Source organism: Hypomesus nipponensis, chromosome 16 (genome assembly GCF_054491055.1).
Source record: "Hypomesus nipponensis isolate SF chromosome 16, ASM5449105v1, whole genome shotgun sequence".
Classification (NCBI taxonomy): Eukaryota; Metazoa; Chordata; class Actinopteri; order Osmeriformes; family Osmeridae; genus Hypomesus; species Hypomesus nipponensis.
The window spans coordinates 8306833-8330200 of NC_140376.1; the positions used below are offsets into that span (position 1 = coordinate 8306833).

General features: G+C 45.3%; 3 protein-coding genes across 5 annotated transcripts in view; 2 read left to right on the top strand and 1 right to left on the bottom strand.

Annotated features, from left to right (window-relative positions):
- LOC146254695 (mitofusin-1-like) overlaps nt 1–11560 on the bottom strand; it is a 49730-nt gene extending 38170 nt beyond the window's left edge. Inside the window, exons 1-6 of the mRNA XM_084675914.1 lie at nt 11379–11560; nt 10665–10827; nt 10383–10518; nt 9558–9720; nt 8623–8747; nt 8135–8243 (exon numbers count right to left, since the gene is read on the bottom strand). Coding sequence (XP_084532040.1) covers nt 8135–8243; nt 8623–8747; nt 9558–9720; nt 10383–10518; nt 10665–10818 — 687 coding nt within the window. The 5' untranslated portion in view covers nt 10819–10827; nt 11379–11560. The remainder of the gene's footprint in view (nt 1–8134; nt 8244–8622; nt 8748–9557; nt 9721–10382; nt 10519–10664; nt 10828–11378) is intronic.
- A 647-nt stretch (nt 11561–12207) lies between these two features.
- Nucleotides 12208–14958, top strand: plaat1 (phospholipase A and acyltransferase 1). Of its 3 annotated transcripts, none has more exons than XM_084676023.1 (5): nt 12208–12400; nt 13214–13263; nt 13539–13677; nt 13956–14224; nt 14478–14957. In XM_084676023.1, the coding sequence occupies exons 2-5, from the start codon at nt 13237–13239 to the stop codon at nt 14577–14579; spliced, it is 537 nt and encodes a 178-aa protein (XP_084532149.1). In that variant the 5' UTR covers nt 12208–12400; nt 13214–13236; the 3' UTR covers nt 14580–14957. The 3 variants fall into 3 exon arrangements, with proteins under 3 accessions (XP_084532149.1, XP_084532148.1, XP_084532150.1); XM_084676022.1 differs by having other exon boundaries at nt 12208–12429; nt 14478–14956; XM_084676024.1 differs by lacking the exon at nt 13214–13263 and having other exon boundaries at nt 12208–12429; nt 13613–13677; nt 14478–14958.
- A 51-nt stretch (nt 14959–15009) lies between these two features.
- ftsj3 (FtsJ RNA 2'-O-methyltransferase 3) lies at nt 15010–21698 on the top strand. Its single transcript, XM_084676021.1, has 21 exons — nt 15010–15188; nt 15325–15430; nt 15573–15619; nt 15772–15851; nt 16062–16161; nt 16395–16589; nt 16714–16829; nt 16928–17032; nt 17148–17248; nt 17366–17452; nt 17564–17713; nt 17878–18013; nt 18288–18475; nt 18623–18743; nt 19098–19182; nt 19408–19528; nt 19720–19814; nt 19933–20035; nt 20184–20367; nt 20590–20684; nt 20999–21698. Exons 1-21 carry the CDS (start codon nt 15122–15124, stop codon nt 21282–21284), a joined length of 2568 nt encoding a protein of 855 aa, XP_084532147.1. The 5' UTR covers nt 15010–15121; the 3' UTR covers nt 21285–21698.
- Nucleotides 21699–23368: the final 1670 nt, after the last annotated feature.

Genomic DNA, 23368 nt, shown 5'->3' on the forward strand with positions numbered 1-23368 from the left:
TCCCCAAGAAGAGGAGGATGATTGTCACAGTGAATCGTCTTCGTACGCGACGGAGGGTGCGCTGAGGCTGTGTCGTCACTTTTCCTTCTTTGAAACGGTGAAAGTTTCCGTTTCAGCATTCTATCAAGAGGATTGTGCCACCACTATTTTCTAATATAATTTTTTTACAAAGCATTATAAAATACTCATATTTCTAGAGTTGCACTCAATTACAGTGCTTGATTGACAAGTTAATAAAATGATAAGCATGTGTTTAAGGATTTCATTTATTTTGTATCTTGACATTTTAAATAAGTCTGTATGATAAAAAGATAAGCAGTACCACTTGGATATAAACTTTGCCTCTGTTGTTGAACTGAGAAGTTCACGTGGGTCACTACACTTGGCATGGAAGAGTGTCCAAATGATCAGAGACTCAGTGTTTCCCCTATGCTGATTTTGTCGTGGCGGCCCGCCACGGCTACATTTCTGCAGCCACGGTATCAGAAATAGGGCTGTACAAGATTTTAGGCCGTCTATCAGCAGTGATTGTTAGAGTGCATGTCGGAGAATAGCAAGGACACACGCTTCACAGCCAGGGGCGGATCTACCGGGGTGGCACGGGGTGGCAACTGCCACCCTAAGAATAGCCTTGCCACCCCAGCTGCCACCCCAGTTCGCAGTTTTGAAAACAAAGAAAAGTTGTGGCTCATCTGACATTTGCGAAAGCGAATTTCTAATATCCGACTGAGCGAATGCAGCACTACACGACTCAAACACCCCTACCCTCTCGTACATTTGCGAGAGCGAATTTCTATACAAACCCCCAAAATTCTGCTGATTTTTTTTACATGTTCTGCGGTTATTCAGACTAAAAAACTACGGAATTACGACAGCCTTCCTGTTCTTTTGTCGGAGCGACCGAAGACGTTCCACAACAGTTTGACGCGGAATAGGCTATGGTCGTTTGAATGTTGACAGACTTTGCAGAAAAGTATTGATCCATCCTCATAAAGTTCGCCTGAACACTCACTGTACCTGTCTATTCCTGTAATTTTGGTTGATAAGTGTTTCCGTGTCAATTCTTCAGGGCTGAATCTGAACATTTTTGACTAACGTTTTAATATTGGCTATAGTCTAACGTTAACGTTAGCTACTGTATCAGTTTTAGGGTTGACAGACTTCCTTTTATTGCTATCACAGACCGAGGCTACTACCTACACTGGTGGAAATGGTCTCTGTTTACAGGTTAAACATTTCGGAAAGAATACAGACATAATGAGTTGACAAGCTTATTTAAATTCCAATACATTCTATTTGAAATTCCACAGATTTTTGTAAAACGTAATTCGCTCGCGAATTTTGGGCCTGCTAATATCCCAGTGCAAGTGGATGTAGCACTAGACAACTCCAACCACCCTCCCCACTGCGCCGACTGAGACCGAAGTGAAATCAGTTTTATATTCGAGAGTCAACAGACATTCATATCTGTACCTCTGTTCAGGCTCCGTGTCATATTTAGGGACAGGGGTAAAAGAGTAGACAGCCTGAATGCAGAAAAAATCTAGCAGCCATTTGAATACACACCATTTTCAGTGTTTCTTCAACATTTTTGTCAAAATGGACCATACAAACTTCAAACTTGAGGCACATTCTTCTACTACTAGCCAGCCAAGTTGTCCAAACTTTGGTTTGATGATACAGTTTATTATGGATTAGCCAATAAATCAGTGTTGTTCAGTGTTTCTTCAATATCTTTGATTTATTAAGGCTTAAAAAATATGCCATAATAATGTTTGTTGTAATATAATAATTGTTGTAATGTTTTTTAGTTAAAATGTCTTAACTTGGGGGCATTCCAAATAAAATTGATTCCAAATAAACATTGATTAATATGACCGCGATTGAATCAGCATCTATACTTCTGCCACGGGGGTGCCACCCCTCAAAATCTCCTGCCACCCTTTTGCCACCCCATGAATATTTTTCTAGATCCACCCCTGTTCACAGCGCAGTTGAGATTGCGTGTGTGCGTCCTTGAGAACTGTAAGTCGTATGACTTATGTTGTCAGTTCATTAAAGCCTGTTATTGTATTAGTCTACAGTTATTGCAGATTTAAGTTAAATGGTGATTTTCGTTGTTTGTATTCTTCCCCTGCTAGCATAATTGCATGCCTGTTGATTCGATAGCGATTGCTGCCCTTGCTCACGTTTGTATTTTAGGTAGGGGTGCCACCGATCAGATACTAAGATCGGATATCGGCCCCCATATTGACAAAATAGCTGGACCGGGGCTCAGAAAATTCAGCCTATCCACCCTTTTTTCACAGCATATTCTATGTCATTTTTCAGCAGCATGAGTTAACCGAACCTTTAGATGCTTGAGTTCTAAATATTTCCGACAGTGCCCACTGTAGATTCTACAGTATAGTAGAGTCGTTGGGCTGCAGGAATTTGGCGTGCTCCTAGCATTGTGCTTGATTAAATTGGTACTATTGTACTTTGCAGTACTACCACCACCCCTCAAAACATTTACTTTGCAGACATTGCAAACAGCCGACGAACTAGTTGGCGTTGCAAGCGTGAAATATCTCCAACTCTTTGGCTTGCTCCATGTTGCTTTTACGTTTCTGTCTACTGGTTGGACACAAGCTGTAAACCGCACGGTGCAATGCTTCAATCTAAAAACTTCCATGGTTCACACACAAGCGACAACAAATAAATACAAATTCAAATATTTTTTAAATGTTTACAATGTTTGGTAGCTGTCTGATTACTATTGTATGTTTGACCAATACACTATTTTGTTTCTACTGCAACATTTCATTTATTTTAATAGGCCCTACGTTTGATTACATTCTATTTTCACATTTTTAATGCACAATTGTTTTTTGAATAACAAATAAATAAGAATGCAGTAGATTACATCTGTTATTTTGTCTTATAGGAAAGTCTGGTGCCTTTAGTATTTTCCACATGGTAGGAGGAAGGTATAAGGTGGGAGGTATACAGTTTATTATTAATTCAACAACGGTATCGGATCGGTATCGGTTATCGACAGATACACAAAACCCAGGCACGGGTATCGGGACTGAAAAAGTCGGATCGGTGCATCCCTAATTTTAGGTGCATTATTATGCTGAAGTAGTTTTAATTAATAGTGGGTATATTGTTATCATTTGCTACAGAATGCTTAGCCTATCAAATGAAGCAGACAGTGTTCATGCTTCCGAGTGGCCTCTTAATCAATAGGCTAGGCTACTGACCATTTACAATAAGTTGTTACGTCAATTATTAATTGGCAGCATATTTCTGCCTTTTAGAACATACTTTAAGTAGCCTAACTGTATTGCTTTACAGAAATAGAAAAAATCTAAATGCAATATTACATTTGTTACTAGACTATTACATTAACCTACTCCAAAATATAGGGTTAAAACTTTATTTTGGCCGAGGGGGAGAGGGGGGGGGGTGTCGGACAGACCTGCCCCCACTGCAAAAAAAAATTAGAGGTGATTATCCAATCACTGGTGATTATCCAACATGTCTTGTTTGCCAACACAATCCAGCTATGGTGTTCTGTGATCGACTGTGTGAACTGACTGCACGGCGAACTGACGTCTGCATTAGAGTCTTCCTTTATGCATGATTGACAGGGCCTGGGGAACGTAGGCAAGGATAGGGCTTGCTGTCAATTCAGACGTTTCAGAACAAATCTGTATGAGGGATGCAAAGTGCTCATTTCTGTGTTGTGTCTGAACAAGGTTGAACACCTTAAGCGTACTCTACTGTATTAGAATTGTTTTCACCCTTGGAATAATACAGATTATTCATGTGAATAAAAGAGCAAAAGTCAACCAAAGGGCATGACTGTTTGTGCTGTTTTATGGGCAATCTTTCTAGGAACTTCAGGAGATGCACACATGTACAATCTTTATATTGATATCCAGAATTGTTTATTTGTGTTGTACATTGTTTTTTGTACTTGCACCACCATCAGCCAAAGGTTAACCACCAGAATAAAGGTTATAGAAAACAAACATGTTGTATATATGTATTTTATATGGATCAATAGATACTGAGGTAGTCCTATTATGATGTCAGCAGAATTGGATCTGAACCAATGGAGACAATGGAAGCATTTTGGAACAATTAAACATTCCAAAAAGTTTACACAAGAAAAACAAATGTTCTCAAAGACATCAGATCTACTTTCATGCATACCATGCAACCATGATGAAAATGAACCCCATGACAGTTTTGGATCAGGTTAATTACCTTGGTGAGTAATGAAATTCATTCAATTTTATTATATGATTCAGAACTAAAAATATTATATTCCTATTAAAAGTATTAATTATCATAAAGTTATTACATTCAGTTTGTTTGAAGCTTATCAAACTGAAAGAGTGGTCATTAAGTTTGTCATTAACTTTGTTAAAAACTGAATGTTAGTTAATTTTGTCTTTAGGTTTGTTAAAAGCTTAACACAGAATCTAAAGGGTGGTTAGGAAAGGATAAATTGTCAGTTTAGAGGGCAGTTCATCCCACAAAATGAATCTGTTCAGTAAGCAATTCAGGATTTTTTTTTTGCAAACAATTGGGTTGCCATAGCTATCAAACTACAAAGCAATATGTCCCATAACTGCATGAGTTACATATCAACTCATTACCGTTTAACAATACGTTATTATACAAGAGCAAACTGGCATATGTTTGGGCTTTCCAGGGCTAAGTGGATGGTAAAGTTGATCTTGTTCTGGTCATAACAATAAACTGCCCTTTATAATAACCACAAACCCCTTCCTCCATAATGTACCTTCTTACACTTCTGTAATAACCTATAACCTTAAACTTAAAAACTATTCAATTACAAAGCAACACATGCATGGTCAAATTAATCAAGATGAATATCTATCATGTTTGATTTCTGGACTACATCTTGAGTCTCCTTCTGCTCTTTCAGCTACAGATTCCACACAACCCTCCAACCAGTTCTCCGCCCGTATGTGGGGCTCCTACAAAGACCAAGGAGATGCATATGTGGCCCTGAAGAAAAATGTGGATCCCAATATCATCGTCATCGACTCCTCTTCTGATGAAGACAGCTCGGATGATGAGCTTCCAGACCAGACCTTGTCTGTGCATTTGTTGGCTAACGAGATGGCCTTCTATGCTAGTGGCAGGCCTGTAGGGATTCATCCGGAGTCGAGCAGCCACTTCATGGCCTCTAGCTGTCTTCCACAACAGCTAGACCCGGCTGCCTTTGCTTACCCTGGGTCGAGCACTTACATCTGCCCCCCACAGCCGGCAGCCATAGCTCTCAGCCCTGGCAACTCTGGCTTCCCTGGACCTAGCATCTCCAGCGGCCCTGGATTTAGCAGCTCGAGCTATCCTGGGCCTAGTGTCAATAGCTGCCCTCCGCAGCACCCTGGGGATATGATGTGGCCCAGCCCCACGAGTCATCCAAAGGGAAGCACCTCTAACCACTACAATGGGCCAAGCATGCCAAGCATGCCCATATGCCCTCCACCACATCCTGCACCACATATGTACCTTGATCAGAGCTCTGGGATGAACCCTGGTTCTAGCATTCCTAGCAACTATCAAAGTCCTGCTCAGCCCATCTGCCCACCACAGCCTCCTGATGGCTATATGGACCCTGGTCTGTACTACGATGTCTACGCTCCACAGCAGGCTAACTCTAGCATGACTGTGTACCCTCCACAGCCGGCCAGCACCTCAACTGGCTCTCGGAGCAACACGACCACCTCCCTCCCACGAGTCTCCAGCTCTCTCTATCCCCATGACGTAGAGATGATCTCTCCTCCGGCCAGCCCGAGGATGACTAATATGTTGGATAAAGTGGAGGACATGGAGGTGGACAGGACACGGCCAGCTGCACCCCTCTCCACATCTCACACTGCTCCACAGAGCACCTTCCACCAAGGAGCTCTTGCAGGCACCAGCTACGACATGATGGTTCCAGTCTACAGCAGATCTGTGCCCAGCAACAGCTACAATGCTTGCCCTAGCACCATGATTGCTCCTAAGGGTAGCACTTACTACTGTAATGGGCCAAGCATGCCCATCTGCCCACCACCACATCCTGCTTATATGCAGCCTGATCATAGCTCTAGGATGCACCCTGGTTCTAGCAACTATCAAAGTCGTGGTCAGCCCATTTGCCCACCACAGCCTCCTGATGGCTATATGGACCCTGGTCTGTACTACGATGTCTACCCTCCGCAGCAGGCTAGCACTAGCTTCGCCGCATACCTTGCACAACAGGCTAACTCTGGATTCACTGCATACCTTCCACAACAGGCTAGCCCGAGCACCCAAGGCTACCATCCTAGCCCAAGCCTCACCGCTTGCCCTCCACAGCAGGCTAGCATTAGCATGACCGCGTACCCTCCACCACGGCAGGATAGCATTAGCATGACCGCGTACCCTCCACCACGGCAGGCTAGCACTAGCATGACCGGGTACCCTCCACCACAGCAGGCTAGCACTAGCATGACCGCGTACCCTCCACCACAGCATGCTCGCACTAGCATGACCGCGTACCCTCCACCACAGCATGCTAGCACTAGCATGACCGCGTACCCTCCACCACAGCAGGCTAGCACCTCAAGCTGCACGACCACCTCCCTTACACTCGTCTCCAGCTCTCTCTATCCCAATGACATTGAGATGATCTCTGCTCCAGGCAGCCCGAGGATCACTGATCTGTGGGATGAAGTGGAGGACATGGAGGTGGACGATGATGACTGCTCCAGCAGCAGGACACAGCCAGCTGCAACCCTCTTAACATCTATCATTGCTCCACAGAACACCTTCCACCAAGGATCTCTTGCTAGCACCAGCTACGACATGATGGTTCCAGTCTACAGCAGCTCTGGGCCCAGCAACAGCCTCAATGTTCAGGCTCTGGTCCACTGCTCTGGCTCCAGCACTGGAAACAGTGGTTGTGGATCCATCCAGACCCATGCCCACCCCCAGCTGGGGGGCATCCAGAACCCCTCTGAGGCCAAGACCAGAAAGAGGGTGAGGGAGGCCACACTGGACCACTATGGCCTAGCAGAGGACGAGCCCGTCCCCAAGAAGAGGAGGATGATTGTCACAGTGAATCGTCTTCGTACGCGACGGAGGGTGCGCTGAGGCTGTGTCGTCACTTTTCCTTCTTTGAAACGGTGAAAGTTTCCGTTTCAGCATTCTATCAAGAGGATTGTGCCACCACTATTTTCTAATATAATTTTTGTACTAAAGCATTATAAAATACTCATATTTTCTAGAGTTGCACTCAATTACAGTGCTTGATTGACAAGTTAATAAAATGATAAGCATGTGTTTAAGGATTTCATTTATTTTGTATCTTGACATTTTAAATAAGTCTGTATGATAAAAAGATAAGCAGTACCACTTGGATATAAACTTTGCCTCTGTTGTTGAACTGAGAAGTTCACGTGGGTCACTACACTTGGCATGGAAGAGTGTCTTAATGATCAGAGTCTGATTATCCAACAAGTCTTGTTTGCCAACACAATCCAGCTATGGTGTTCTGTGATTGACTATGTGTCCTAACATTGCGTAAATACATCCGTGAGCGGGTGGGGGGGGGGGGTATGGGGCATGCCCCTTTAAGAGATTTGGCATTCATAAGCTCTGAGATTGCCAATGTGCTCTGACATACCGTGAATGCTTGAGCAGACATAAACAGAGCTGAGTCTGTTGGCTGGGTCAAAATGAAGCTAGCAATACCCCGGCACCATTAGCCATTCCAAACTAAAGGAAATGAGTAAGCCCTTCTTATACAAATTGGTGGTTGCAATTTCACATAGGTTTAAGGAACGTAAAGAGTTTCTCTTACTCTTTAGTTCTTCCTTCTTTTAAATGCAAACATATGTCTGGGAACCATAGCTACAAATAGTTCACACATACATAAAAGGAAGTGTGCAAAAAACAAAACCTTAAAAAGGAAATATAAATATATGACAGCCAGTGCAAGCAAAGCAGATGGCAAGGTTAATTTGTTTGAACTGCTGTTGGGAATGGCTAAGCTACTTAACAGCCCAGTTTGCTGGTCTCGGAATGACAGCCATTGGTCAGGTCTGTCTTTTGAGAGAAAGTCCAGCCTGTCCTTTCCTCTTACCGTGTTCATGAGTGTCGATTCAGAGTTGGCGACCAGAACAAACACATCGGCGTCCAGACAGAACTTGTCGATCCAGCTGTCCAGCTGTGTTGTGACATCAGTCCCGGGGCTGCGGGCCAGGGTTGAAAGGACAGACATCAAGGTCACACATCAAGGTCTTTTCAGAGATGAAATAAGAGCCGACAACGACTCAACTATAAGTCTGATCAAGATCGTGTCAGACAATCGAGTACGGGTTGAACTACAATTCGCAACAAGGATACAAACTAGTAACGCATCAATGGGGATACAAAAGTATGTTTTTCCTATAGATTGGAAAGGTGAGCGGGTGCGTATAGCTCATCTGTGTTGAGTAAACAGCGTGGCCTGAAGTGTGCCATAGTACTACTATAAGCCTCTCTCCTACTGTGCGAGAAGCTTAGTAGGCCCGCTGGGTGTGAGTGGAGGTGAAGGCTGTGGGTGTAGTCTGCCAGCTTTTCACCGCTCACCTGTCCACCAGAACCAGGTCGTCTCTCAGCAGGGCACACTTGGTCTTGGGCCAGAAGACTCGCACCAGGCAGCCTGCGTCCAGGCTCTCGTCCATGTGCAGAGCATGTGCTAGCTGGTTCACTGTCTGCGGAGGGGCAGGGAAGGACGGAAGGCCGTTTGAATTCTGGGGGGCTGGCCTTTGATTGGATTTGAAATCGTTGGCCCTGCTAAGCCCAGGCCATCTCTGGATACCTGGCGTTAGCTTCGTGCTAACGCAGAGCAAAAAGTTCAACTTCTCTATTGAGTTAGGACAAAACCGCATAACAAAAGATTGAATGTTGTGGGTATTTTATATGACAATGTTTCCTTTGTTCGAGCTGAATAACAGAATACATGAAAGATGAAAGTTGATTGGATGTAGGCTGTGTGACCTTCAAAGAGGAACACCACTGTACTCTTCGTCCAACTATACTGGTCTGCACCTTAGATATCTGACACAAGTGTAAACATACAGTATTTGCATGTTTGTGTCTGTTCAAATGTAGTCAGAGCTGAACCAACCAACCACGCCCCACGACAGGGACACTATGGCAACAAGTTTATCTGGTAGTCAGGGTTTTTATTGCTCCTGTTATCAGTCGCCCAACAGACTCCAGGATACAGTGAGAAAATAAAAACTTCTCGACCCTCCCTCATCCCTCCAAGTCGACACGCGACACTCCGACCCAAGCCGACACAACCCTTTTCCTCGGGATCGCACCTCCGCATGGTCAGCGCATCGACTGACGACCCCTGACAACATCTCCCACTCTCCAGAGCTCTTACAACACGGCTCCAAATGACACTAGCTTACAGACGACTCCAATCCAATTGGTGGATGATAAGACACTAGGACCCTCCCATAGTAGCTACCAATAAGAAAGGATGTACGTGTGTGTGTGTGTGTGTGTGTTACCTTGATGCTCTTCTCCTCTTCGGAGCCCTCCGTCTTGAGGTAGGCCTTGTCCTCGTCCGTGCCCTCCACGCTCAGGAAGCAGTTGGTGGTGTGGCCGATGCCGCTGGGCAGGACTCGGTCCCTCAGCATGGCGTTGACTACAGTGCTCTTTCCATTACTTGTTCTGTGGGAGATGCAATCATAATCATAATCATAATAATCACACCCTTGTACTTTGCGTTCCTGACAAGGTAAGTTCCAGACAATCAGGTCAGACTGCTTACTAAAATGATCGCCAGTTGCGGGCAAATGTTACGTTGATATACAGCTATGCCGGAACAATTCCCCGCCGTGACAAATGACGTTGTGTCCTTGGGCAAGGCACTTCACCCTACTTGCCTCGGGGGGAATCTCCCTGTACTTACTGCAAGTCGCTCTGGCTAAGAGCTTCTGCTAAATGACTAAATGTAAATGTAACCGGTCATGCTCCACCCAAATCACCCCAGGTTAAGTGGCCTGGAAACACTTAAAGATGATGTGTTCAATGTATCAGAGGTAGGTTGCTGCACCATAGAAGTGCTGTGAAGGTGTGTGCTGGCTTTGAACTGAAACCAAAAGCGATGTCGATTGTCCCGTAATCATTCTTTCAACATGCGTTGTGCTCCGGGAAATCAACTGTCAGATAGATTCGGGTTGCTCAGGAGGATTCGAATGAATACAGATCTACAAAGTCACACTCTGTAACACACTTTGATTTTTGACCTATACTTCCAAGTTGGTTAAAAGCAAAGATTAGACAGCACACAACATGAACTGTGGATGAACCCAAATCAACGATTTGTGTACCTGCCAAAGAAGGCCACCTTCATGTGTCTGCGCGCTAAAACTTCTTTGATAACAGCCAGTTTGTCTGCGTAAGCCTGAATCTGCTCCTGTTGGTCCTGGCTGGCAATGTTTTCCAAGGCTTCATTCTGGCAGGTTTCTGATCACAAACACAATCACAAATAAGTCCTCAAACTTCAACAAGGAAAAGACAAGAAAGCTGTTTAACAATACTAACGTAGCCTACTTTAGTAGTCAAATGTGTTCATTGCTTGTCTAAATGTCCTACTGGCTACAAGCACTTACCTTCTACAAACGCAGAGGCTTCTTTCACATACTGCAGGAGTTGTTCAAACACATCACCGATCTTTTTCTTGGCCACTACAAAGTGTTTCAGAGGTGAAAAGTCCCCCTGGGCTGAATCCGTTCGTCGGAGGAGGGGGACTTTCTGAGAATCCATGTTTCAGATCTAGGAGAGAGTGGAAGAGGCTAAATGTCGCTAGCTATGATGTTGTCAGACATTTATAAAACGCCAGCTGACAAGCTGACTGTGCGTTGAGATGACAATGAGCAGCAAATACCTCCGCTCAATATTTGATATCTTATAATTAACCTAGACGCATCTAATAGACAAATGTGTCCAAACTGCATTGTACACGTCACTTTCGCTTTCAAATTAAGTCAATACAGATTGGTTATCTTCCCTAGCGGCTAGTTTAACGTTTATAGCGTCAATATATCAAACATTGATTCTTGTTAGTATTAGCTCTAGCTAGTTAGCAACAAATAATATCAAACTAGCGCATATGTTCACTTAATATACAATTGTTTCCTTAAAATGGCATGTCTGCTAGCCTATTAAATTATGCTAGCCATCTAGCCATCTAGCTAACTCGCATGTTATGATTCAGAATTCAGCTGTTTTATAACGCGTGCCGTCGTTGCGTGCATTAACGCTAGCTTGCTGCAACTAGCCAACTTGCTCAAGTCAGTCTTGCTCTCAAATAAGTATTTCCTTACCACAATGTATGAGGGGACCAAACCTTCCTTTTCATACCACAGGAAAATCCTCTCGCTGTATAGGACAAATACTGTATATCGGGTGCAGGTTTTTGATAAAGGTTACTTGACAATCCCCGCTAACCTTCCATTTGTTATCCTTGTCTCTGCTAGCGGTCAGGAACACAGGGCGGAGTTAACAGTGACGATTCTTGGTTGGCTGGTAGCATCCTATCATTGAATAACCAATGGGTCCATCCTCCAAGATTCCCCTTTTGGCAATAATCCCAAGTATTTTCCACTCAGGGCTCTGGATTGACTGTGCTGTGCATAGTGTGTCTTATATTTATTACAAAAATGCTTCTTTTTTTCTCCCCCCCCCCCCCGTTTCACGTAGTACACACGCATTCATGGTTATCTCTTTATTTGGGAAAATCTACAAAATTCAAGCATAGGATAAACTTTAGTTAAATGATCATCAGGTGTCAGCCTAACAGTGTCCGTTTAAAATGTAAAAAAAATTTAAACTTCCGAATACCTTCAAATATGATGTCGCCCTCTTGCGAAAATAGTCAGTTAACCGAATTAGTATAGGCCTAATAGGACAAGACTACAACTCTCTTTTTTTTGTCAATTGCAACTTTTGATTAAATTGTTCACTCTACACACTTTTGACTTGAAAAGGAATGTGATATAAAAAAAAATAGCATGATTTAATCTCACATTTGCACCTGCAGCCAAGGAAACGTATTCACCTGAATTAACGATGCAATTTCAAGGAAACGCATACCGCCGGTGACCTGTGAATAGTAGCCCCCCTTCGACTGTCCCCTGTCAAAGTTGATACCATTTCTCGACGTGCACCCGTGAAACACAACCTGAACTGGGACCTCAGTGCTTGCCTCTATTTCAGCTGAGCCATCAGAGGAACGAATTTAAAAATACTTCATTTGCTGATCATCTGGAAGGCTGTAAATAAACTACCATATTTTCCTACACATAATCTTTCGAAAAGGCCGGACATACGATGGAGAATTAACATGGTGAGGAAGAAAAAGATGCTGTTTTTTCAGTAAGTATTAATCTTGCTCTGTGTCAACGTTTAGGCCTAGTCCTTAAATGCTGTGTCTAAAACATAGAAAGCCATAGTTGTTCATTTGTAAAAATGTATGGTTAATCATTTGGTTAGTAACATTTGGAATTTTCCTCACATAGTTTAAGTCTCATGAATTGATAATAACATGGATACACACATTGCTCTCCCACATAGATATAGATTACATAACGTCAGATGAATTTAGAAAGATTCCTTTCGACTGGCTGCTAATTAAATTCACATGCCCCTTTTCCCTCAGTGCTGTACATAAATTATTTGTATCTTGGGATTAAATGTGCTTTCTCAGCTGTTGTTCAGTATATTTTAAAGAATTTAGTATAACCTTTGTATTTGGAGTCATGCCTAGTTATTTACAGTAAAACCATCATAGGTTTAAAACATTTCCGTCAGTTTCTCTATTATGTGAATGCCATTGTGGCATGCTTGTGTGGCACACGAGCTTGTGTGTATTGTCTGTGTGTGTATGTGTGACCTTGTCCTCCACATTGTATCCATTTATCCAGCACTCTCTCTTTATCTGGGTAATTTGTTTATCTGTCAACTAACTTCCTCTAAATGATGTATCCAGGATGCTGTTTTTATGTATGTTCTTTATTTATGTGTACATGATAACAAATATGAAGACAGCGTTTGAGAGATGATTCAAGTACAATATGGTTGCATTGCTACCTAGCAAGAGGACAAAGGCCATAGAGGGAGAGGAGCGTACGCGGGGTTTAATCAATATGTCTGTTGTCAGAATTTGCGGAAACATGATGTGGGATGGATAGACAAAGAACAACCTCTAATGTGAGTATTGTTTTGAGTGTGTTTTTCCACCGCATGTTGTTACCACAATGCACTACACATGATTATAGTGTGGTGGCCAAACCTATGCCAATGGGCTTATTGACCTTGAAATGTAAAGCATCCTCTTATCACTCAATATATCAATTTTCTATTTGTTTTGGACAAGGAAGATAAAAAAAAGGTTTACTTCAAGAAGCAGTTGTTGGATCAGTTGTGACTTTGCTGGAAATACAGAAGCTTTCTCTCTTTCTCTCTCACACACAATCTCTCTCTAGATGGCCTCTAATGACCCTGACCTTCCCTATCCCCTTGGTGACCCCCAACCTGGTGACCTCATTGAGATCTTCAGACCGGCCTATCAGCACTGGGCTCTCTATCTGGGAGATGGCTACATCATCAACTTGACACCTGTTGGTCAGTAAACAACAGTGTGTGTTTGATCCCTGGCCCTCCGCACTCTCCATTGAATATTCAAGTCTGAATGTTCCAGCTGCGTATCACTGCCTTCTGTTCAGCCTCATGAAAGGTGTTCAATCGGATTACCAGCCATCCTTTTGTAAACCACAGATATAAACAGCAATAATTGGTCAGAGCAATGGCTTGTTGTGCATGGATTCAATCTCAGTCACTCTGTCGCAGCACACGAAGGGCTCTTATTTTTGAGACTCTTAAATGTCCTCTGCTTTTTCTAGACGAGAGTCAGGCGGCTGCTATGTCCAGTGTGAAGTCCGTTTTTAGCCGCAAGGCGGTGGTGCGAATGCAGCTGTTGAAGGAAGTGGTGGGAACTGACTCGTACCGGGTCAACAACAAATACGATGACGACCACACGCCATTGGCTGTCGATGAGATCATTGAGCGAGCTCAAGTCCTCATTGGCCAGGAGGTGTCGTATGACCTTTTGGGTAGCAACTGTGAGCACTTTGTTACCCTGCTGCGCTATGGGGAGGGTGTGTCTGAGCAGGTACCCGTTATTGCTTTCTCACACACGCACCTAAACACACACACACACACATACACAGACACACACTTCCTATGTCTATCACTCTATGGATATCGTAATAGATCCTTCCTGTCTTCAAAATGACATTAGGTCTCATCACAAAAATCACTTTGTCACCACTTTCATTCATTGTGTTCTGCCTATATAAGACTTGTTCAACATGATTTCACTGTAGTTTAATTCATATCTCCTGTTCATGTGTTGGTGTCAACAGGCCACACGGGCCATTGGGGCCATCAGTTTGGTGACAGCTGCAGCCAGTGCCTTCTCTGTGCTGGGGCTGATCAACACTCGCTCCAGAAACAGGCCCTTCTGAGAGGCAAAACAGCATCATCATCTTGTCACTGCTAGTCAGCATTTAAATAGTTCTCTCTGGAAATATCTTCTTGAGTATTATAATCCAAATTGTGCATTCAGGGGTAATACAACATTGTTATGATATCAGACTGAAATGCCATTAACAACTAAGAGAGATTTGTTAAAAATGATATGGGTTATATTTCAGGCTTAAACAATTCATCCCCATCTTGGATTAAATGGACTGCAAATACTGTAATTGTATTTTGACACCTTAATAATCAACTCAACAGGAGCAGTGATGGTGGTGACATTATTATTTTAATTAAACACACATTATTCAATAAAATTGCTGCATCTGGCTTCTTTGTTCCTGTAGTTTGCTCAATAAAGTTTCACAATCCAATGGAAACAGTGACGTTGAATTCGTGCGCCACATGAGCCACACGTGTTTTGTTTTCATGGACGTGGTATGGAATCATCTGTGAAGTGGTAGCTGTCTCAGTCATAATTTTTCAAAGGAATTAAAATTTAAGTGACCTACCACACCAGCTAGCAAGCATGGGAAAGAAACTCAAAGTTGGAAAGACCCGAAAGGACAAATTCTACCATTTAGCTAAAGAAACAGGTAAAATATGCAGTCACATTACACGGCTAACGTTAGCTTGCATAGTTAGCCATCAAGGCCTGTTATCCTCGCCAACTAGTTAGCAAGCTAACTTTTGAACATGTACTGATCAATGTCATGTTATTTTTCATTGTAGGTTATCGTTCTCGTTCGTCCTTCAAGCTTATTCAGCTCAACCGGAAATTTCAGTTCTTACAGAAAGCCAGGGCTGTTGTCGACTTGTGCGCTGCCCCAGGTGGTTGGTAAGTACGGTTAGCTGACTTTTTCCATTTAATCGTCCTTGTCGAGGAGTTTGTCGCAGATGTTCTTAGTCTTCAATTTAAACTTGCAGCAATGACGAAAAATATTTGCTATTTTGACGTGACCTTTTCTGTATTATCCCAGGTTGCAGGTGGCGTCCAAATTTATGCCAGTTTCCAGTCTTGTCATTGGTTAGCGACCTTACGACTCACATTTATACTGATTGCAGTAATACAAATGTTACATGTGTGGTGTGTTTTCACCCAGTTAAAGTGTCCTTGACAATACAAATACAGTTATTGTACCAATGAATAAATTATACTTTTGTATGTGCTCCTCTCAGGTGTCGATCTGGTCCCTATCAGGCCCATCCCCAATGTTGTCACTCTGCAAGAGGACATCACAACAGAGAAATGCAAACAGGTGGGGGCAAGAACGTGTATGTGCTCATTCATGTTGGAGCCCAAACACACATTTTGATTCGTTGACTGTCATGCAATATGTGAAGGCTGGTTGCATCTTCACAGTTGACTTTCAGTCATCACTGTACATTCAAAGACGCTTCACCTCAAAGCATGTCTGTGTCTTTGGATAGTGGAGATGTTGCCCTGACTTTTTCCCCTTCGCTTGTAGGCTCTCCGAAAAGAACTACAGACATGGAAGGTAGATGTAGTCCTAAATGATGGCGCTCCAAATGTTGGTGCCAATTGGCAACATGATGCCTTCACACAGGGTAGGTCACAGGACAGACAAAATGAATAAACAGGACATGGACTACATGGTACAATCTCCATGTAGTCAGCATGCTCAGTGTTTAATCAGTAATAGTCAGGATGATAGTAGTTGGAAGCTTGATGTAATTGACGATTAATAAGACAATTGAAGTCAGCAGTGCACAAACGCAAATGAGAATCTCACCCAATCAGCTACGCCGCACCATAACCTCCCGGCACATTCTCTTTCCAGCCCACCTGACTCTCATGGCCCTGAAACTGGCCTGTGAGTTCCTGGCCAAGGGCGGCACGTTTGTCACCAAGGTGTTCCGCTCCAAGGACTACCAGCCGCTGCTCTGGATCTTCCAGCAGTTCTTCAAGAAGGTGCAGGCCACCAAGCCCCAGGCCTCCAGGAACGAGTCTGCTGAGATCTTTGTCATCTGTCAGGGTGTGTGTGACCCCCACCCCCCTCCCCCCGGCAGATCTCTAGCTACATGGCTAAAGTCTGATGGAAAGAAAGTAGTTGGATGTTGCTCAGCTGATAATCACGGCGCGATTCACCTCCCGTACAGGTTTCTTGGCCCCAGATAAGATCGACAACAAGTTCTTTGACCCCAAACACGCGTTCAAAGAAGTGGAGGTTCAAGCGAAGACTGTGAAAGAGCTGATCCCTGTGAAGAAGGCCAAGGTGCGTGTGTGTTCTCCTTCAGTGTTCCGTTGGTGTTGACGAGGGCTCCCGTTCTGCCTTTGATTGGTTTGTGACCAGGTGCTTCTCTTCCCCTCCAGGCCGAGGGCTACACAGACGGCGATCTGACCCTGTACCACACCTTCTCTGTCACAGAGTTCCTCAAAGCCGACAACCCCGTCGACTTCCTGGGCAAAGCCAACGAGGTGAGATTCACACCGGGGCAGTCTGCTAAACCAGCTGCACCTTGAACAAACCAGCCCTGTCAGCTATGTTTACCTGTCTCTGTTCCGACTCAATGTGCCGTCACCCTCCCTCCAGATCACCTTTGACAGCCTCGAGCTGGAGACTCACCCGGCCACCTTGGATGAGATCAGAGAGTGTTGCCGTGACATCAAGGTCCTGGGCCGGAAGGAGCTCCGGTAAGCCAATCACGCGAGCCGTCGCTGGAACTGTGGAGTCTCTGCTGTTGTCCCGGACCCTCATGCATGACCTCTGACCTTTTTTATTGTTATGTTTTTACTTCCTTATGTGTTCAGACTGCTGCTGAGCTGGAGATCCAAGCTCAGGAGATACCTGGCTAAGAAGCTGAAAGATGAAGCAAAGAAAGTGGACCAAGAAATCAAGTATTGGCCCTTTTTTTTTTCTTCAAAGCACCATGGCACGCAGTCATTCTTCTCCATGCAGGCCAGTAAATGGAGATCGTGGGGTTGACACACAGCTATGCCCTTCCGCAGCCTGAGCTCCGGGGAGGAGGAAAGCGACACGGAGGAGCCAGCCAAGAAGACGGTGGCCGAGGGGAAGGAGGAAGAGGCCGAGGACGAGGAGGAGGAGATGGAGAAGAAAGTGGCCGAGCTGAAGGCCGAGGAGGTGGCTGAACTCAAGCGGTACGTTCACCTACGAACCTGTGCAAACCGTGTGTGTGTGTGTGTGTGTGTGTGTGTGTGAACCTAAAAAACAACAAAAAAGAATGTCAAATGTGACAGAGATGGATGAAATACAACCAACCAGAAGTATACACCTGAACACCTGTTGTGTTTGGCCGTACCAGGAAGAAGAAGAAGCTTCTGAAGGAGAGGAGGAAGCAGAGGGAGAGGGTGGAGCTGAAGATGGACCTCCCGGGGGTCTCCATCGCCGACGGCGCCGACGAGTCCATGTTCTCGCTCAGCACCATCAACAAAGCCAAGGTAAAGGGGGGTCAGATGCTGAGCGGTTAGGGAGTCGGGCTGTGAATCAGAATGTTGTTGGTTTGATTCCCGGCTGTGCCAAATGAAGTCGTGTCCTTGGTGGGCAAGGCACTTCACCCTACTTTCCTCAGGGGGAATGTCCCTGTGCTTACTGTAAGTCGCTCTGGATAAGATCGTCTGCTAAATGACTAAATGTAAAGGCTCTGAACCCCCCCTCCCATCCCTTACACACACACACACACACACACAGATCTCACGCCTTCTCTATCACCAGGCTCTGTGCGAGATCACCAAGGGGGACATGAAGGCGGCCGACAGTCTGGTGGCGGGCGAGGAGGACCTCTACCTGTCTGACGAGGACGAGGACGACAAAATGTCGCTGGCCTCCGACCTGGACTCTGACGACGTGGCGGAGGTGGAGGAGAAAGAGAAGGAGCTGGAGAAGAAGGCTCCCAAGAAGAAGTACGTCTCCAAACTTTGACTGTATGGCCTCGGTGCTTGTGACGATAGGCCCGCTCTACGATTACGCCACCTCTTGTTCCTGTCACGTCAGAGGTTTTTGTAACTCGTCACGAACCCAGTTGCTCATGTTTGGGGTTGTGTTTGCAGGGTGTCCTTCTGTATGGGTGCAGAGGAGGAGGAGGAGGAGGAAGGAGGAGGTGGACTGCTGGTGGAGCTGGAGGGGAAGGAGGAGAAGCAGGACAGGGAGACCAACCTGTGGTTCAGCAAGGTCTGTCACCACACACATGCACAGAACAGTAACATCATTTTGAAAGAAATGGATGAAAATGAGGAAATCCTTGGTGGAAAGATATTTGGAGAAAGAGTTAGTAGCGTATAACTTGGTCCCGACATGGTAGAAGTTGGTTACCCTTTTAAAAAAACATAACGGGAACAAGACACGCAGTCACACAATATTAAAAAGAAGGTGAATACATAAGTATCCAATGTTGTAATACAATAATAGAATCTAAAAACAAAGCCCAAACCGTGGCTGGGTGGATAAACGATCTCCAGCGATTTAATTGGTGGTGGCTTTGTAAGCGTCGGCGCTCACGTCGCTGCCGTCTCCCCCGGCCCTCAGGGGATCTTCTCGGAGCTGGACCTGGACGGAGACGCAGAGAGCGAGCTGAAGCAGTCCCAGAAGCTCCACACCCAGGACGCCCCAGGTGAGACTCCGCCCTCATGAACGGACGGAGGGGAAAAACCTCCCGCTTCCATGAAGCCCAGACATGCCTGCCTGAAGCACAGCACGCTCGTGTCAAGACGGCTGAAAGAATTCTATCAAAAAGCTCAGATCGTCAATATATATTTATCATTATAAATCAGAATTCTTCACTCGGTTTCCACACTTTCCCGCCCCAACCCGCCTCATCCTTTGTTTTTGTACTCAGTCGGCAAAGGGAGGAAGAGGAAAGCAGAGAAGGCCCAGCCGGAAGAGGAAGAGGCGGGACCTTCACAGGAAGCTGAGGGGGATAGCGACACTGACACTGACACTGACAATGATGATGAGAGGTCAGCTTTCACAACACTTCTCTCTAACACGGGTTAAAATACAAAACTGTGAAAGGAAAGACCTATTCTTCTTTTATCCATTCAAAATGTTATCAACATACCAATACTACTTTCTGGAATGTTCTTTTGAGTGTCAAAGCTCTTACCTAAAAGGTAATGTGGCTTCCCCCCCCCCCTCCTCTTCTCCACAGGGAAATTGCCCAGATGAAGGCCGGCAAAGGAGCAGGTGTCTCCCAAGGCAACACAGAAGAGGAAGATTTACAGGTGGTCCCTGTGGAGAGCACCAGTGAGTACAGGGCACGTTCTGCTTTGGGTGACCGGCAGCCGTTTCGACCAATGAGAGACGACCGTGGAGTTGTTGCCGTCGGGACTGACCAATTGTGGTGTACATGTGTGCTCCTCAGGTAAGCGGGCTAGAATCCTGGACCCAGAAGGCTTGGCCCTGGGGTGTCAGATCGCCACGTCCAAGAAGAGAGCCAGAGATCTGGTCGACGGCTCCTTTCACAGGTAGAAGAAACCGGTTCAGAAAGAGCTTGTGGTCACGCTTTCCCCGTGTCTTTGTGTTGAAGACACACGTTTCTGTCCACTCAGGTCTCTGAGACAGTCTTGTTTGTGTATGCCAAACTGACTCTCGCGTTTGTGTGTGTGTGTGTAGGTTTGCCAGCTCTGAGGACCAGTGCGAGGTGCCCGAGTGGTTCGTGGATGACGAGAACAAACACCGGAAGAAGCCCGTGCCCGTCACCAAGGAGATGGTGGAGGAGTACAAGGAACGCTGGAAGGAGATCAACGCCAGGCCCATCAAGAGGGTGGCCGAAGCCAAGGCCAGGAAGAAGAGGAGGGTAAGGAGGCTGGAGAGGAGGGGGGGGGGGGAAACCACACGGGAATGGGAGGCAGAGGGGGAACCGAGAATCTCATCTTTTTGTTCCTCCAAAATGGGATCGATTTTTAGATTTGAGGGAGGATGTGGAGACTGGGAAGGGAGGGAGAGCGTGTTTTTTTTCCACAGCACTAACGACAACGTGCGCCGAGTAACCAAGTCCACGATTTGACCCGTGTTCCAGATGCTGAAGAAGATGGAGCAGGCGAAAAAGAAGGCAGAGGCTGTGGTCAACACCGTGGACATCTCTGAGAAGGAGAAAATGTCTCAGCTCAAAACGTATGTATGCCTTCCTGGCCCCGCCCTCAACCATACACATGCACGCACCGTCACTGTAGCCACAGCAAAGTGTTAGAAGCCACGAAGAAGTCCCAACCAGCTCTCACGCTGCCGTCACAAAACCCCCACACCCAGGCCCCACGTTCAAAACGACTTACTTCCCCAGAGGGTGTCAAGCGAAACGTCCAGATATCTTTCTCAGGCATAAACTGCATTTCCCAAATGTGCCCTCATGTCCATAAACGACCCCAAAAAAAAGAAGCTATTTTTGTTCTCGTCTTTAAACCACACTCCGCCGTTTCCTCCCCTCCCAGTATCTACAAGAAGGCAGGCGTGGGCAAGGAGAAGAGGGAGGTCACCTACGTGGTGTCCAAGAAGGGCGGCGGAGGCAAGCATGTCCGTCGGCCGGCCGGCGTGAAGGGGGTCTTCAAGGTGGTGGACAACCGCATGAAGAAAGACATGAGGGGCACGCAGAGGAAAGAACAGCGGGACAAAGGAGGGAAGAAAGGCGGGAAAGGCCGAGGTGGGAAGGGAGGGAGGGGAGGAGGGATGAGGGGAGGAGGGATGAAGGGAGGGAAAGGACGTGGACCAAGGAAGTAGATTGGATTCATGGTTTTTTCGGCTTTGTGTTCCTCGGTTTGTGGTAAACAGTCCCTGAAAAGACAGCCTGTTTGGTTAGCTACAGGCATGGGGGAATAAACATCCCAATCCTGCGTTTCTACTAGTTGAATTGTGTTGACTGCTCTAACAAACCGAAAGCCACCTTGTGGGAAACAGTACTTGTATCAATGAACACATGAATATGTTTCTGCCATGTCAATCCCGTTCCCTTATTTTAGTCCGGGGTAACGCCGGGTCCAAATCAAAACCGTACATGAATGAGTGATCTAATGTCATCAGGGATCGGTGTCATGACATATGTATGTAAATACATATACGTGCTTGTGCTTTTCAGTTTTTCTAATCTTGTAAATACTGATTTCACGTTGATAATAAATAAGTCAGTTTACTGAATTTTAAACTCTGTCTTTTTTCCCCACTTTATATTAAAGATGTATTTTCAGCATCTTCAGTTTTCAAATAGTTTAGGTTTTGTTAGGGCCTTGGTGGCTCACAGGTAAAGTATGTTCACCGGGGTTCAAATCTCACTTGTAAGTCCTCACTGATCTGCCCCAAACAAGACAAATGTATTTAAAAGAAACTCACTTTGACTTAAAAAAAATGTCTCTTCAGCATCATCTTTGTGACAGAAGGGAAGCATGGACCATGTTTTTTGGCCCATGCAAATGCTTCGTCAGCGTGCTCAGGTTTTTGCCAGTTAAAATCCAGCTACGGATTTGAGTTCAGGTGAGAATGGGGGAGTCCACATCCAGGAGGTAGATGAGGAGTGATGACTGGTATGGCCATAGACATAAGGGTGTGGGCTCTGTACAACAGCCACCCGACGCCCCGGCCCAGACAGGGCGGGGGCAGTATGTGGAGGTGAGCTGTGCTGTGCACCCCACCCCACAAAGTCCCATGATCCCCAGCTCTGCCAGGGCTGACCGCTCACTTTCGGGCGATGGAGGAAGGATGGAGAAGGCGCGAGGATGACTTGATGATGAAAAAAAAAAAGGACGAGGGACAACGGGAGAAGGGTGTGCCGAATCCGAGAAGGCCGGCCGGGCCAAAGAGAAACGAGAATCAAGGGAAGAGGGGAGGGAGAGCGGCGTGGGGGCGATGGTCGGTGAGAGAGAGAGAGAGGGAGAGAGAGAGGGATGGAGAACAAGGGACTACGAGAAAGACAGTGAGAGAGGGATTACCGTCATTCGCACGTTGCGCTCGATCTTTCTCCTCCATTGTAAGGGACACAATGAGCCCTGCGAGTAGAGGGCTTAAAAAGGATAGACACACAGACTGTGAGCAACACTGGAGAGAGACAGACGTCCACAGAGGTATTGGAAAAACGTTCCTTTTTTTTTTTGACAAGCATACCAATGGACTATATACAAAACATCACCTAGGACACCATCCGAGATAAGGAGGAGTTGGGGTTTGGAGATGAATTGCAAATTGTTATTCATTTATTACCTGGGTTGTAAATATTTGATCCGTATTTGTAAAAAAAAAAGAAAAAAGACCAAGGTCGTTAGTTGTTTTTTTGAGTATTTCCTGTAACTGACACTGAGGTGTCTTCTAATCTTCAAATTCTGGTTGACATGCCTGCCGGACTACAAAAACACGGCGCAGGAACTGGAGCTTCTAAATTCACCATGGGACTTCCTCCATATCAAAGATTTCTTTGACAAAAATATTGTTTGAGTGAAAGTACTTTAGGAGCAGGTTAAAGGGGCACACATTTGCATTAGTATTAGGGTAATTGCAAAGATGAAACCTTATTGTAGTATGGGACGGTAAACTCAAATTGACTGGATAACCGTAGGTCAAGCACATTGCTGCGTTCATAGAGCAACATGCTGACTTATCTTTTGGATACGCAATTCATCAGGAGATGAGTTGTTTTGTGCCAGGGTGGAATTAGACCCAAACAATGGCTTGAACTGCCCGTTCAGCGCTTCCATTGTCATGGACTCAGTTTAGGTCAAGTGCTTTGTTTGGTTTTGGGAAATTGGACAGTTTTTAACCTCAGTTCATTTTGAACAAGTTGCTTTGTAATTCTAAGTGGGTAAAACACACGATGCAAA